This window comes from Cetorhinus maximus, chromosome 11 (genome assembly GCF_964194155.1).
Source record: "Cetorhinus maximus chromosome 11, sCetMax3.hap1.1, whole genome shotgun sequence".
NCBI lineage: Eukaryota > Metazoa > Chordata > Chondrichthyes > Lamniformes > Cetorhinidae > Cetorhinus > Cetorhinus maximus.
Genome location: NC_135889.1, coordinates 55,994,452 through 56,009,632, shown reverse-complemented (window position 1 = coordinate 56,009,632; position 15,181 = coordinate 55,994,452). Strand labels below are relative to the sequence as shown.

Genomic DNA, 15,181 nt, shown 5'->3' with positions numbered 1-15,181 from the left:
CCTGTAAAGCCTGTCCACCATCTACAACACACAAGTGAGGAGTGTGATGGAATACTCTCCACTTGCCTGGATGAGTGCAGCTTCAGCAACACTCAAGAAGCTCGATACCATCCAGGACAAAGCAGCCTGCTTGACTGACACCCCTTCCACAAATATTCATTCCTTCCACCACTGACGCACAGTAGCAGCAGTGTGTACTGTCTACAAGATGCATTGCAGCAACTCACTAAGGCTCCTTAGGCAGCAATTTCCAAACCCACAACCACTACTATCTAGAAGGACAAGGGCAGCAGGTGCATGGGAACAACATCACTTCAAGTTCCCATCCAAGCCACACACCATCCTGACTTGGAAATATATCGCTGTTCCTTCACTGTCGCTGGGTCAAAATCTTGGAACTCCCTCCCTAACAAACTGTGGGTGTACCGACATCACATGGACTGCAGCGGTTTAAGAGGGCAGCCCATCAGAAAGGAGCAGAGAGGCTAGCAAGAATGAACACAATCATATTGTCTTCACCTCAGCTGTGAATGTGTTGAAACGTGTTAATGTCATCTCCCTATTAGCTGTGTGAACACCTGCAGAATAAGTTGCAAGTCTGTATGGATGAAGGTGGAGTATTGACCTCTTCGTGGTTGGAGTGGCTAGAATGGAGTGGCTTCTTGATGGTCAATGGTGAGTTGCTCTCGGGAGAAGATATAGAGGTCCCATGGATGTAAGGCAGAGGGCTTGTTAAAGGCATTTTGCTGGCTGGAATCTGGTGTGAACACGGGCTTCACAGGCTTCTCTTGCGCATCTTTCCACTGCTTTTGCATCTGATGTGGAGCCTCAACCTGCTGACCTGCCTGCTCTGCTCTCTCCTTCCCATCTTACTCAACAGATGAGGAGTGTGGCTCCTCCAGTTCAATAGTCAGCAAAGCCTCCTCCCTTTGCCACGCAAGGTTGTGCAATGCACAACTGGTGATGATAGTCCAAGAGACACACTGAGGCATATATTGTAGAGCCCTGCCAGAACGGTCCAGGCAGTGGAACCTAATTTTTAACAAACCGATGGTCTACTCAATCATTTCTCTTGTTGATCCATGGCATTCATTATAACACTCCTTGGCTGGATTTCGAGGGTGCTGCACCTATGTCATCAGCCAGATCTTGGGTGCAATGTCCCCCAGGATCCATCTGTGTAGGCATGCAGGGGTCTTGAAGAGCTGTGGCACTTGGGAGTGGTATGGAATGGGAACTCCCAAGGAACCCAGCACTCACCTGAAGGATATGTCTCCTGCGGTCCCACACCAATTGCACATTAATGGAGTGGAACCCCTTCTGTTGATAAATACCACAGGCTGGTCCCAGGGAGCCTTAACTGCCACATTGTATAACACCCTGCACTCGTGGGAAGCCTGAAAAGGCCCTAAAGCCCACAAATTTTTGGCCTGGCTCTTTGGGTCAGTATTGTATTGCACAAACTCTCTGGCCCTCTTGTACAGGGAATTTATCACTGCATGAGCGGCAGCCTGGGCAATACCCAGAAGGAGCCACTGGTGTTTAATGCTGCCATGACCTTCAAAGCCACAGGCATTGGATGCCCTCTGAATCCCAGGTGCCACAGATCATCCTGCAGCAGAACACAAATCCATGACAGCCACCTAAGACATCCGCAACTTTTGATGACATTGTCTCTCTAACATTTGAAGGTAGTTGAGGCAAGATCTGTGTACTCTGACACGTGGCACTGATCTTCGTTTGACTGGTCCCGGTTGGGTTTCCTCTTGACCATCCTCAGGGTTTGATCCAGCCGCAGGCTGAGCCCCTTTACAATGGCCTCCTGCCATTTGTGCCTCTGGACCCAGTTCCAGACTCCCTCTGTGCTCCTCCTCCACCTCAGGCTCCAGGAACACTGGGCGGAGAAGACCATGGTAGCTCCAAAACCTCCACAAATGTCAAGGTCCTGGAAAGGGTATGTCCTCCACTGGGTCCCTGGCCTTTAGGAAACACCTGGCACCTGTTCGAAATGCCTCTTTTACAGTTGCCAAGCTCCTGCAGCCAATTTAATCTGCCCTTGTCCTCCCCTAGATGGTCCTTGTCCTCCCATAGTGATCCTTCTCCCTCCCTGAGATGTCCTTTTACCTCACTACAATGGCCCTCGTCCTTCCAGAAGGATCCTTGAACTTCCTGCAATGACTCTCAACTTCTCTGCAATGGCCTCTGACCTTCCATCAATGACCCTCAACCACCACACAGTGACTGTGTCCTTCCCCGCGAGGAATCACAGACTACTCTCCCCTCTCAGAAGAAAATGGCTGAGTTGTGGCAGGCAGGTCCAAGTGGCTCACCTTGCCCTCACAGACTGACTTGCCAGCTCACCATCAGATTTAAACAGCCAGGAAACTGAAGGCCTGTGATCCCATGCGCCTCACGCTTAATTACAAAGCTACTATTTAATTGCAAAAGGTTCCATGTTAATGAGTTAAAAGGATATGCTAAACCAGTAAAATTAAGCTCTCACTGTGTAGTGTCAGCTTTACTGTCTTGCACCCCCCCCCAATGCCAGAATAATTTCAGCCTTTGATCCCGATGTCAGAGATCTGACATGGAACCTCCCACTTGAATCAATACCCCCCCTGCCTCGTTCTTTGCTCCCTCAGTTAGTATTACATTCCACCCACAAAGTGTCACTTTCATTGCACAACAGAATTCCAAACAAGTCTTACCGATGACATTCAGGCAACCTTTTGTGGATAGCTGAGCAACTTCTGCTCGTATCTGACACGAATCATCAAGAGTTGCTTCTTTAATTTCTAATACATGCTTCTTCCCATCAGTGGAGATCACAACCGTTCTGCCTGGGTGAATTTTATTTTCATTCCGGTACCAAGCCACTGGGAGATTTTCATGTGATAATTCAATTTCAAAATGCGCCGTGTTACCTTCTTTGACTGTCTGATCTTTTAGTGGTGTAATAAACTTCAATCTCATACCTGAAATATGAAGTAATGTATGGACTAATCATTACTAGTTCAAAATCATGTAATTAATAATTCAACTGAAATCTATATTTGTTTTATAGCCTGTGAAAATTAGCTGCTGTGTTTCCCTACATTACAACAGGGGCTATACTTCAAAAGTATTTCATTGAGCTTTGGGACATCCTAGGGTGGTGCAAGCCATGACATAAATGCAAGTTCTTGATCTACAAAATGCAGCCTGACATTAGGGTAAGGCAACTCCCCACACCCAAATCAATCCTAGGCTTTAATATAATGTGTATGGCATATTTTGAATGATGAGATCTCCATCTTTAATTACACACTTAATTGCCCAATGCTTCAGAATAACAAAAGCTAAGTCAGCTACAGACAGTGCAATAAACAACACCCCTAAAATATTTGAATAGGACTTAACAAATGTATTGTCACATTACCAAACAATAAGCAAAATGGAAATTAATTAAATATTACAAACATATTAAACTCTGAAGAAGAGTCATATGGAGTCAAAACATTAACTCTGTTTCTCTCTCCACAGATGCTGCCAGACCTGCTGAGTTTTTCCAGCATTTTCTTTTTCAGATTTCCAGCATCTGCAATATTTTATTTTCATTCACATTAAACCAGTATAAGGTTTAACCATGAAATGTAATTAATTGAAAAAGCTTACCAGTTACAGTCAGTTTTGCAGTTGTTTTCTTTTCCACAATTTCAGCGGTGTAATCTCCTTCATCATCAAAGGTTGACTTATTGATAACAAGAATGTGCTTCTTTCCATCAACAACTAAATCATACTTATCACCAGCCTTAAGAATGTCAGTGCCTTTTGACCACAGGACTTTGGGAACCTCCTTGTTCAGCACACACTCAAATCGTGCCTGATGTTTTTCGGGAACAGTCACATCTTTTAGTGGTACCTCAAAGTCAAGTTCGATTTCTGAAAGCAACATTACATTTTAGTGCAAGCTAAACTAAAAAAACAAACTTTTCTTTAAAATTTCTCACCTTCTTTCATCATAAAGAAAACTGCTCTGAACATTTCCTTCAAGGATTATTAGTTACCTTTAACTCTCAGATAAGCAATGGATGTGGCATTGCGCACCCTGAAGACAACTTCACCAGCTTGATCCAGTTTGACATCGTGAAGGATCAAGAAACGTTTTGTACCTTCTGCTTTCATTTCACAGGTCTGAAAAATTTTTTAAAAATCATAATTTATGTTTTTTTTATAACAAAACTGCATTACGATCTTGAATTCTGCTTTTTTACGATAAATATTCCAGCTTTGAAGTAAAGCTTACAGGTGATGGGCGTAGGATTTCTCCCTTGAGCTTCCACTCAACTGGGACATCTTGAGAGATCTCAGTTTCAAAGGTGGCTGTCTCCTTCTCATACACTTCCACACTTTGCAATTCTGAAAGAATGTCTATCTCCCGTTCTAAAAATAGAACATTAAATGTAATTTTCCCATTAAAGTAGAATGCTGAAAATATACTGTTACAGGTATTACCATCACAAGCAGACTTGAAAAATCTACACAACATTTTCTTTATCATGAATTCCTGATTTGTAAAATTTCCACTTCTTTTGGAAAACATATAGCGGACATGGCAACAATAATCTGCAATTAAAATCAGGAATGGAGCGGAGGGTAGGGTCCCTTCGGAATGCTGAAAGGGGATAGGTGTTTTGTGGTGGAGTGGAGGTGGTGCAAATGGCAGAGGATGATCTACTGAATACAGAGGCTGGTGGCATGGGAGGTGGGGGATCTCTATCATGTTTTTGGGAGGGAGGGGAAGGGGTGACCGAAGAAGTGCAAGGAATGGGATGGACACAGTTGAAGGCCCAGTCAACCATGTTTAAGGGAGAGGGGGAGGAATCCTTGATTGAAGAAAAATACATATCAGAAGAGCTATTATGGTATCATCAGGTGCAGAGACAAAGACACTGGGAAAATGGAAAGGTGTCCTTACAGGAAACAGGGTGTGAGGCAGTGTAGTCAAGGAGCTGTGAAAAACAATGGGCTTATAGTGAATATTCATTGCCAGCTGATCCGCAGAAATGGAGACAGAGAAGTCAGAGATGGACCAGGTGAAGGTGAGAAGGGTGCAAAGTTGACGAAATTTTCCAATTCAGGGTGAAAGCAGGAAGTGGCACAGATACAGTCATCAAATTGCCAGAAAAAGAGATGAGGAAGGGGTCCCTAATAGGACTGGAACAAGGAATGTTCCACAAACCCCACAAAAAGGCAGGCAAAACTAGAATCCATTTGGATACCTTTAGCAATGCCTTTTATTTGAAGGAAGTGAATGGATTTGGAGAGGCTATTCAATGTGAGAACAAATTTAGTCAGGTAGAGAAGGGTGGTGGTGGGTGGAGTTTGTTTTCACTGCTGTTCACGGAAGAAGTGGACAGCCCTCAAACCATTCTGGTGGAGGATGGAGGTATTGTGAGGTTGGGCGGCCAAGACGAAGGTGAGATGATTAGGACGAGGAAATTGGAATTGTGACCGCAGGCATCAAAACAGTCATGAATGTAGCTGGGAAAAGACTGGACTAGAGGAGAAAAGATGGAGTTAGATAGGAAGAAATCAATTCAGTGGTGCAGCAGCAGGCTGAAACAATTAGTCTACCAGGACAGTCTTGTTTGTGGATCTTGGGAACGAGAAAGAAGCAAGCTGGTCAGTGTTGGGGGTCTATGAGGTTGAAGGCCATGAGGGAAGATCACTATGAGGTTGGAAGGAATAGAGGGAAGATTACTATGAGGATGGAGGCCATGTAAGGAATATCCCAGTTCTTATGAAAGGTCATTGACCTGAAACACTAACTTTGTTTCTCTCTTCACAGATGCTGCCTGACCTGCTGAACATTTCCAGCATTATCAGTTTTTACTTCAGGTTTCCTGCACCTGCAGTATTTTGCTTTTGCATTAGGTAGAGACAGAGTTGATTGAATGATAATCAAAGTGTTCAAAATTATAAAGTGGGTCTCCCTACTTCCAATGATTAATGAGGCAGTAATATGTAAAAAACAGGTTGCGAGGTTAGTATTTTTCACATACAAGATTATTAGGTTACTAGGAATGCCCTACAGAGTTGAAGAGAAATTTTTTCTCTCAGAGGGTTGTGCGACTTTGTAATTCTCTGCCTCAGAAGGTGGTGGAGACAGGGTCATTGAATATTTTTAAGGCAGAGGTAGATAGATTCTTGTTAGGCAAGGGAATCAAAGGTTATTGGGGTTAGATGGGAACGTGGAAATCGAAACACAAGCTCAGCCATGATCTTATTGAATGGCGGAACAAGCTCGAGGGGCTGAATGGTCTACTCCAACTCCTATTCCTTATGTTCTTACTAGGCAAAGTGGTGGAGCTCATAATATTTTTCAAAAGAGAAGTGGATAAATATTTGAAAAATTTCACGGTAATGGAGAAGAGACAGGGAAATAGGATTAAGTGGATTGGTCCAATGATTGTAAAATTCCATAATTGGAAAATCATCAGTCAGATTTCTATTTCATGTCGATAACATAGGAAACATGTTATCAAACTAGTAACCTGACTGTGCTGTTGCCCATAAGTCAGTATATACAAGATTCAAGATCTAGTTCAAAAGGCCACTTGTGGCTAAAGCTTGCTGATACATTCCTTCAGTCCATGTAGGAAAAGAATGGAAAATCCTGACAGCAATTTACAATGGTGACCAAACAGTATGACTGCAGGAATTATGATGCATGGACGTGAAGTGTGTGCCCTACCTAAAATTATTAATATACATATCATCAGTACTGGAAAAACAAAGGAATGCACTTTTCTACAAGTAGTAGAAAACTTACCATCAACAAACAGATTGGCTGTAGAAGCTTGTCCTTCCACCTCCACTGTATATTCAGCCACATCTTCTGGTGTTGCATTCTTCACAATGAGTCTAAGGATTTTCCCAACTTTCTTAATTTCAGTTTTTGCAGTGGGTTCCTTTGGAATCTCCTCTTCCCCTTTGAACCACTTGATATTGGGTGTATCTTTTGCAATTTCACATTCAAAAACGGCATTTTCTTTTTGTTTGACCCGCTGGTCCCGAACAGGTTTAACAAACCACTTCCTTACAATTTCTACAATGGATAAAAATATATAAACTAAAACCAGTCCTCAAATCCCTTTATTCCTGCTTCAGATATACAAGAAAGTTCATATATACTAACCTTGTACATTAACTTTTCCCTCACATCTTATGTTAGCTGTCTCAACAGAATACACTCCAGCATCATCAAAATCTGAACTTGCGATAGTAACAGAACGCTGCAGCCCAATGACACTAATTGTGTATCTGTCAGTTGTGTCTGTAAGAGGTTCACCATCCTTCTTCCAAATCACCTCTTTGTCTTTGGTCAGCTCACAGGTCAAATACAGGGGCTGTCCTTTGAAGATGGTTGTTTCCTCTTCCAATGTTTTAAAGAATGCCACTGGCAGTTCTAAAATGTTTTGGGAAAATATCAATTAATTTTCTATAATAAACCAAAGTATTCATTTTATACAAAGTATTCAAAAGCCTTTTGTAACATCTAAAAGATCCAGATCTAGTATTTGGATTACACTGAATTGATGAAGCCTTGTACAATAACATGGTAAGTGTGAATAACCATTTGAGCTTAATAATTAGATTGAGAAAAGAGCTATTCAGCAGGATTCCTAAATTGCACTATTTTAATACAATGCGCAGTCTTGTTCTTGGTTTGCGCCATGAAATACCTCAAACAACAATGCTATATACCTTCAACAATTAGTTTTGCTGTGGATGTCTTTTCTTGCTTGCCGAGGCGACCTACACAGCTATATTCACCAGTGTCTGAAAGCTGCACATCAATGATTTGCAACTTTCTATCTTTGCCATCAGAGGTAATTTTGTATTTAGGACTTTCTCTCACAGTGCTCCCGTCCTTCATCCAAGACGTTAAAGCTGTAGATGGGGAGATCTGGCATTCGAAGATGGCAGAAGACCCTATAGACTCCGCTTCCTCCAGCACAATATCTTTTAGTTCTTTGACAAATTTCAGTGGGACTGCTTTGAGCTGGAACCCTGCAAAAGGTGGTTCCTCTGAGGGTGGCCTTCCTCCACCTGGTTTAAATGGCTTCTTGCCTCCTTCTCCAGGCGATGGCGTCTTTTTCGCTAAAATTTAGAGTTGAACATAAATACATTGGATTTTATTTGTTGTTTTTTTTTTGCATGCTTCTGAAGATGGTTTGATGCGAACCAGACACTTAGATGCCACTGCCATTTTCAGTTGGTAAAGAAACGACAGCGATGCAAGCAGAGCAATGAAACTGACTGACTAAGAGACCAAAGTCTGTAAACTTGGTTTTAGTTCTTCTCTGAGGTAAATTGGTGCATTGAAGCTTATCCTTCAAAGTCTATGCATTTCATCATGCGATAATGTTTTCAGGTTGTAAGATTTACACAATATACAGCCACTATAATTTCAGCATGGATTTTTCGCCATTCGTTCAGTGATTCATAATCACAGTCTTCAGGCAGCACAACTATATTCAAGTAGTAACTATTTGGTACAGCTGAAAACACTATTTTGCACACAAATAGGAAAATGCATGCATTCAAGTATTAGATTCTAGTAAGGCAATCATGACACAGAAACATAGCATATGTTTCATCATTTAGTTTTCATGCTAAGTTCTCCTCCGCCAAAATCAGTTGCAACCAATATTCAGTTGCAGTATACAAATTGATTACTTGTGCTCGGATAAATAGGATTATTTAAACTTCAATTATTACTCTTTGGAGCTGAAAGCATATAAAGAGAGAACAGTTCATGCAAAATTAAGCAACTCAATATTAATCTATGGTTTGCTATCCAGTCTACGCAGCCAACAATCATTTTTGTAATTGGAAGGCCATGCAAATTGACATGACAAATTAAATTCTAAAATAAATGAAATGTATCATAGCACTTCATGAAGTTTTTCACTAATGTATGAATGAAATTTAAATAGAGTTCTTTTTAACAGCAATATAATTCATTAATTCATCTAAATAAATGTGTTACGTTGGAATACTATTGCATATGTTTGCCTCTAAATGTTTGGTAGTGCTTGTGGAACAAACATATATGTGTACAATCATGCATGGATTCATAGTTGTGACTATGTGCTTGATATCCCCTCTCACCTCTTAGTATGCCTCTACCCTTGCCGGCTTCATCAGTTGGTGCCTTAGCATCTGTAGTGAGATAGTAACATAATTATCGGCATGTCATGACTATGCTTCCAAATTATTATATGTTAAAATGCTTCTGTAATAACCCAAGGGCAGAAACAATGAGGCTAGAAAAGTGTATTGTATTTAGATGCAAAAATATATTTATATATCGATTGTCTATAACACAGGCAAAAAAATTGGCACTACCACTTGTTTAATATACTAAACAAAGGTTTACTCATGCGGCCAGAGGAGATTTAAAATGAAGTAAAAGACATATTAGTTTTGAATGAAAAATGTGAATCCAGACAATTTGAAAGGTTTGCTGAAGCCTCTGCCTTCAATGATGTATATGAAAAATGATTTTAATTCACCCATTGCTCTGTTAATAGCAAACAACAAAGCAAATTAAGACAATCTTTCTTTGGAAGCATGGGACTACATGGACCAAACACAAGCAACAGACATGAATTTTAGATCTAACACTTTTTGACAACCACAATACATCATGCACATAAATACAAGCTGCATTGCCAGGAGAAACAAAGGTGTTTGACAAAGGGTGGGATTTTCTGGCCCCGCCCGCCACTAGGATCGTCTGGTCCCGCCAAAAGTCAATGGACTTTTGGCTAGGCTGCCGAATCTCCTGCGGCGGGTCCCGCCCACGACTGGGCTGGAAAATCCCAGCCAAAGATGAACACACACAAAAACAAAGAACACTGATCCATTTTCCAAAGCACAAGATGTGAACAATCAGTTTGGTAGATGTGCAGCAGCCATCTCACCTCGTCGTTTGTAAGGCTTTGAAGGAGTTTCAACTACACCCTCAAACTCTTCATCATCTTCATGCTCCCAATCAACAGATGAGCCATATTCCTCCTCTTCAGTTAGTTCCCATTCCCAGTCACCTTTGTCCCGTAATTCTTCTATTGACATTTCTTCTGATTCTACTTCATAGTCTTCTTCTGTTGAGATGCTTTCAGAAGGAACTTTTTTGACCTGTGTCAGTTCCAATTCTCTTTCAGCAGTTGATACAATCCCTTTGACTGCTTTAATGTGTGCAACATCTCTAGGGGTCAGTACTTTCTTTACAGGTATTTTCTGTGGCTTTTCTTCCACAGCAACATCTTTTGAAGGAATCTTCTTCAGCTGTACATGATCCTTTTCTTCTTCTGATAATGGCACTTTTCCCTTTCCAACTTTCAGATGTGCAATGTCAGGTATACCTCTGGGTGTCAGTACTTTCTTTACAGGTACTTTCTGCAGCTTTTCTTCTGCTACAAGTTCTTTTGAAGGAATCTTCATCAGCTGTACATGGTCTTTTTCTTCTTCCGATACTGGCACTTTTCCCTTTCCAACTTTCAGATGTGCAGTATCAGGTATATCTCTGGGTGTCAGTACTTTCTTTACAGGTGCTTTCTGTGGCTTTTCTTCTACTACAACTTCTTTTGAAGGAATCTTCGCCAGCTGTGCTTGATCTTTTTCTTCTGATACTCGCACTTTTCCCTTTCCAACTTTCAGATGTGCAGTATCAGGTATGGCTCTGGGTGTCAGTACTTTCTTTACAGGTACTTTCTGTGGCTTTTCTTCCATTACAACTTCCTTTGAAGGAGCTTTCTTCAGCTCTATGTGATCCTTCTGTTTTTCCAAAACAGGCATTTTTCCTTTTTCAATTTTAAAATGTGTTTCATCAACTTTCTCTGTAGGGATCACCAATGTCTTTTCAGGAACTTTCTGTATTTTCTGTGGTTCTTTTTCTTCAAATAGAATTTCTTTTGAAGGGAATTTTTCTAGCTGCACTGGCTCCTGTTCCTGCAAGTCAAATATTTCCCCTTTATCCATTTTAGTACGGATGACTTGTGTTTTTTCTTTATAAACTGCCACATCCTTTTCAGGTATTGTGTGAATCTTCTGTGGTTCTTTTGCTTCAAATGTTCCTTTTGAGGGAATTTTTTTCAGGAAAGCCATTTCCTGTTCTTCTTTTGAAACTGGGACTTTCCCTTTTAAAATTTTTAAAGGTTTCTCATGAGGTTTTTCTTCAGAGGGTACCAATTTCTTTTCACGTGTTTCCTTGGAAATATCAGCAGCCTCTTCTGCAGTAATCTCTGGTACTATTTTTGATGCAGGCTTTTCTGAAACAGTTTCCCTGGGTATTCTTTCGATTGGATAGATTTCTATACCTTTGGGTTCTCCTTCTTCAGGAGATGGTGCAATCCTGGGCTTTTCATGAACAATTTTAGGAAGGTCAACTTTCTTGAGACTGGGATGTTCTTTTTCCCCATCGAGTTTAGGAGATGTTCTACCTTTTCTCAGTGCTAAATGCTTGTCTTCACCTTCCTGTTCCAAAGGGCTTTTACTAGGTTTCTTGATTGGAAAGATTTTCTCCTTATCCTTCTCTGTACCAGCAACTACAGTCCGCTTTACAGATACCTTTTCTCTGTCTCCTACCTTCATAGGAACGTGGTCCGTTCTGGTCAGAGGCACAGACTTTTCTATATCTTTTTCAATTTTAGGCACTTCACCAACTTTTTCCAATATTATTTGCTTTTTCCTATCCTCCTCATCACTGGGTAGTTTCTTTGACGTTATGCGTTTTTCTTTTAATCCTTCTTCTTTAGGGACTATATCATGCTTTCTTAATTGTACCTTTTCTGCTTCTTCCTCTTGTTTAGGGATCTTACCAGGTTTCTTAAGTGGTAAACCTGGCTCCTCTTCCATTTCTTTGGATAGTACTTTAGTGACCTTTTTTGGTAACATTTCGTATGCATCATCTTGTTCAATAGAAATTTTATCTAATTTCTTTAATGTTATGCTTTCCCCATTATCTTTGTCTATTTTAGGAATTTCATCAACCAACTGTAATATTATTTCTCTTTCTGTTTCTTTCTCTTTTAAGATTACATCTGGTTTCTTTAGTGATACACGTCCTTCATCTTCCATTTCCTCAGGACTTTTAGTGGGTTTCCTAAGTTTTACCCCTACGTATTTGTCTTCTTCTTTAGGGGAGCTATCAACCTTCTTTAATATAATACCCTCATCTTCATCTTTCTCTTCCTTGGGAACCTTACTAATTTTCTTCAGTACTGGAATTTCTATATCTTCTACTTCCTTTGGAACTTTGACTGTAGGTTTTAGTTTCAAAGATGGCTTGGATTGTTCTGCAGCTATAAAGGTTTCATATATTATTTAGTGACACATCAAAAAGGACTTTTTGCAATTCCGTAAAAGAACAGTCTAACATTTAAACAAAACCAAACAATGTTATAATCTCCAAACTACACTGGTGTTCATCAAATTAAAACACACTGTAAAACATATCCATAGACAGCAAAATTTCCAAATAAACACATTAACAGAAAGTATCACAACAGACAAGATACATGAATTATAACTTTTTAAATAGACTGAAGAGACAATTTGATACAACTGATACACAACATTTGGAAACCTGTGGACTTAAATTTTGCATAACTTGACATTTAACATTCAGAAAAAAAAATGAAATTGTAAATTAACATATTATATAGTTAGGTATTTTAAAAGTCCCAATAGTAAATTAAGATTCAAGCTTTTGATAAACTGTACCTTTAAGGGGTTTCTTGACTGGTCCTGGAGCAGAAACAGGAAGCGTAGTAACAGGTACTTTTTCAGTTTCAGGCACTTTAAAAACAATTCAAAAATTTTGTTACCATTGAAAATCAAATCTTAAACTGCATAATTACATGGAATGTTGTCCCTCACAATATAAAAAATATTTTAAATTCTTAGACAATTGTTCCATGGTTCAGTAGCTACAGTGTTAGTACATCGAACTATCTGCTAGAATTCAGCATCAGTCTAGTTTTGACAAGCATTTCCTTTCCAACTTTCCACTTGATGCTGAATTTGCCAGTTCACCCGGGTCATCAGTGAAAGGGAAGAAAAACTCTTTGGAAAGTATTCTTTCCTGCAGATTTTAGGTATGCCACATAAGCTCACCACCACCCTCTCAAGAGCAATCAGGGATGGGCCCAGCCAGTAAAACCTACATCCCATGAATGAATAAAAAAATAGGTTAATAGTGTTATGGTCTTGAAAGAGACCTTGGACATTTAAAATTCTTGTTTATTTTTTGCTCTTGAGAAAGGGTGGTATAAATAGAGGATGGACAGGAGAATTACAAAAATAAAACTGGAAATATTATTCACATTAAAATTGCATAACATGTTAAATATTGTTCATAACTAGCAAGCCAAAAGAAGTAATAAAGTAATTGGATAGATAGGGGGTTTGAATTTCATTTTTCATAGTTAAATCTTATACGTGGCTAACATATTTTCCTTTCACCATACGTACTCCTTTACTAATTGGACCGTAAGAACGATCCCCGGGTGACAAAATTAAAATGAAGAACAGTTGAACTAATGAACAAAATAAAATCAAAAGCATGTTCAATTAAACAATGAAATGATGATCCACAAGAAAGATGAACTGCAAATGAGATGTGATGGAAGTGAAAGGTATTAAAATGTAGAATATTTCATGGATTTTGCACCAATGACACAAGCCAATGAGTGATATTGATTTGTATACCTTCCACTGGTTCCAAATCTTGTTTCACTGGAGCAGTGACTAGAACATCACCTTTAGGTTCAATCTTCTTGGTAATTGTAGTCACTTCAAAAATATTTTGTTTGAATATTTAGTGTGCATATACATGATCTAAATTTCTGACAATATTAACAACAGAAAACTGAAGGTGTGTAATACTTAAAGAACAGTAAACATAATTCTTTAACTTAATTTTAAAAAAGTTTAATAAAGAACCTTTGAGTGTTAATTATTCCACATAATTTTCACACTATTACACAACAATAAATAATAATAAAGATAACATAATGAAAGATGGTAACCCCATGAAAAAGACACTAGAAAACTCAGCAAGCCAATGCTCTGCCTGGTAAAATGGTCTTATGGGGACAGAAGATTTCTAGTACTCCTTTATTTTACACTGAGTAGTTTTAGCTGATTAGTCTCCAGCCTTGGCTCTTGTAAATCAGGGTTTAAATTTTGTACACTCAGGTAAATGGGACATGTCCCTACTTGGAATTTACTTGGAGAATCCTACTTGGAGGTTCACTCCACCTCAGGCAATGTTACTTATGTGAACTTTTATTTAGCTAGCTTGACGAAGTTTAAGTTTGGTGAGGAATTTCCAAAAATGGTTGAATTCACAAACTCTTACACTCCACAATAAAGATTAGAATATGATGTAAAACAAAAGACAGGAAAGAATAAAGCCAGGGTAACTAGAGAACATCTGGAATTTAGATGTCAACGTTGGAGACAACAGTATTATAACTAAACACAGGGCCTTGCAGAGAAAATATATAAAAATAAAAATTTCATAGATATTTCCACTGGTTGTGAGATGCTGCAGCTGCTTTAGAATACAATCTTCTAATAAATCAGTTCTATACCTTTCTTTTTTTCTGGAAACGCGACTTCAACAATTTTTTCATGTAAAATCTTCTTATCAGCCTGAATAATTCTCTTAGGTAAAATAATCTTTTCAAGCTGAGCAGTTTCTTCATGGAAACTCATCTCGTTTAACTCAACACTTTTCTCATATAATGTCATCTTGTCAGCATCAACAATTTCTTCATGTAAAATCTTCTCATCTGCTTCAACAATTTCCTCAGGTAAAATAATTTTGTCATCCTGAGCAGTTTCTTCGGGTAATATCATCTCATCGGACTTGACACTTTCCTCATATAAAATTGTCTCATCAGCCTCAACAATTTCCTCAGGTAAAATTATCTCATCAAGTTGAATTGTTTCTTCACGTAAAATCATCTCATCGTGCTCAGCAATTTCCTCATATGAAATAGTCTTGTCAGTTTCAACAGCTTCTTCATGTAAAATTTTCTTGAAAGCTTCAGAGTTTGAAGAAAAAGTTTTAGAATTTTAGATAATGATCAAAAATATATAAGTTTAGGTTTGAAGAGAATAT

The 15,181-nt window shown here is 39.2% G+C and overlaps 1 protein-coding gene across 50 annotated transcripts in view; it reads right to left on the bottom strand.

Moving 5' to 3' along the window:
- ttn.2 (titin, tandem duplicate 2) overlaps positions 1-15,181 on the bottom strand; it is a 694,778-nt gene that overhangs the window by 130,786 nt on the left and 548,811 nt on the right. For 45 of the 50 annotated variants that reach the window (XM_078552010.1, XM_078551990.1, XM_078551964.1 and 42 more), the window contains 11 exons: positions 13,762-13,845; positions 12,775-12,849; positions 9,975-12,353; positions 9,160-9,210; positions 7,750-8,145; positions 7,181-7,450; positions 6,815-7,090; positions 4,286-4,422; positions 4,047-4,173; positions 3,655-3,921; positions 2,709-2,975 (listed from right to left, as the gene is read on the bottom strand). In XM_078552010.1, coding sequence (XP_078408136.1) covers positions 2,709-2,975; positions 3,655-3,921; positions 4,047-4,173; positions 4,286-4,422; positions 6,815-7,090; positions 7,181-7,450; positions 7,750-8,145; positions 9,160-9,210; positions 9,975-12,353; positions 12,775-12,849; positions 13,762-13,845 — 4,329 coding nt within the window. The remainder of the gene's footprint in view (positions 1-2,708; positions 2,976-3,654; positions 3,922-4,046; positions 4,174-4,285; positions 4,423-6,814; positions 7,091-7,180; positions 7,451-7,749; positions 8,146-9,159; positions 9,211-9,974; positions 12,354-12,774; positions 12,850-13,761; positions 13,846-15,181) is intronic. The other 5 variants (XM_078551975.1, XM_078551978.1, XM_078552006.1 and 2 more) reach the window with 3 other exon arrangements.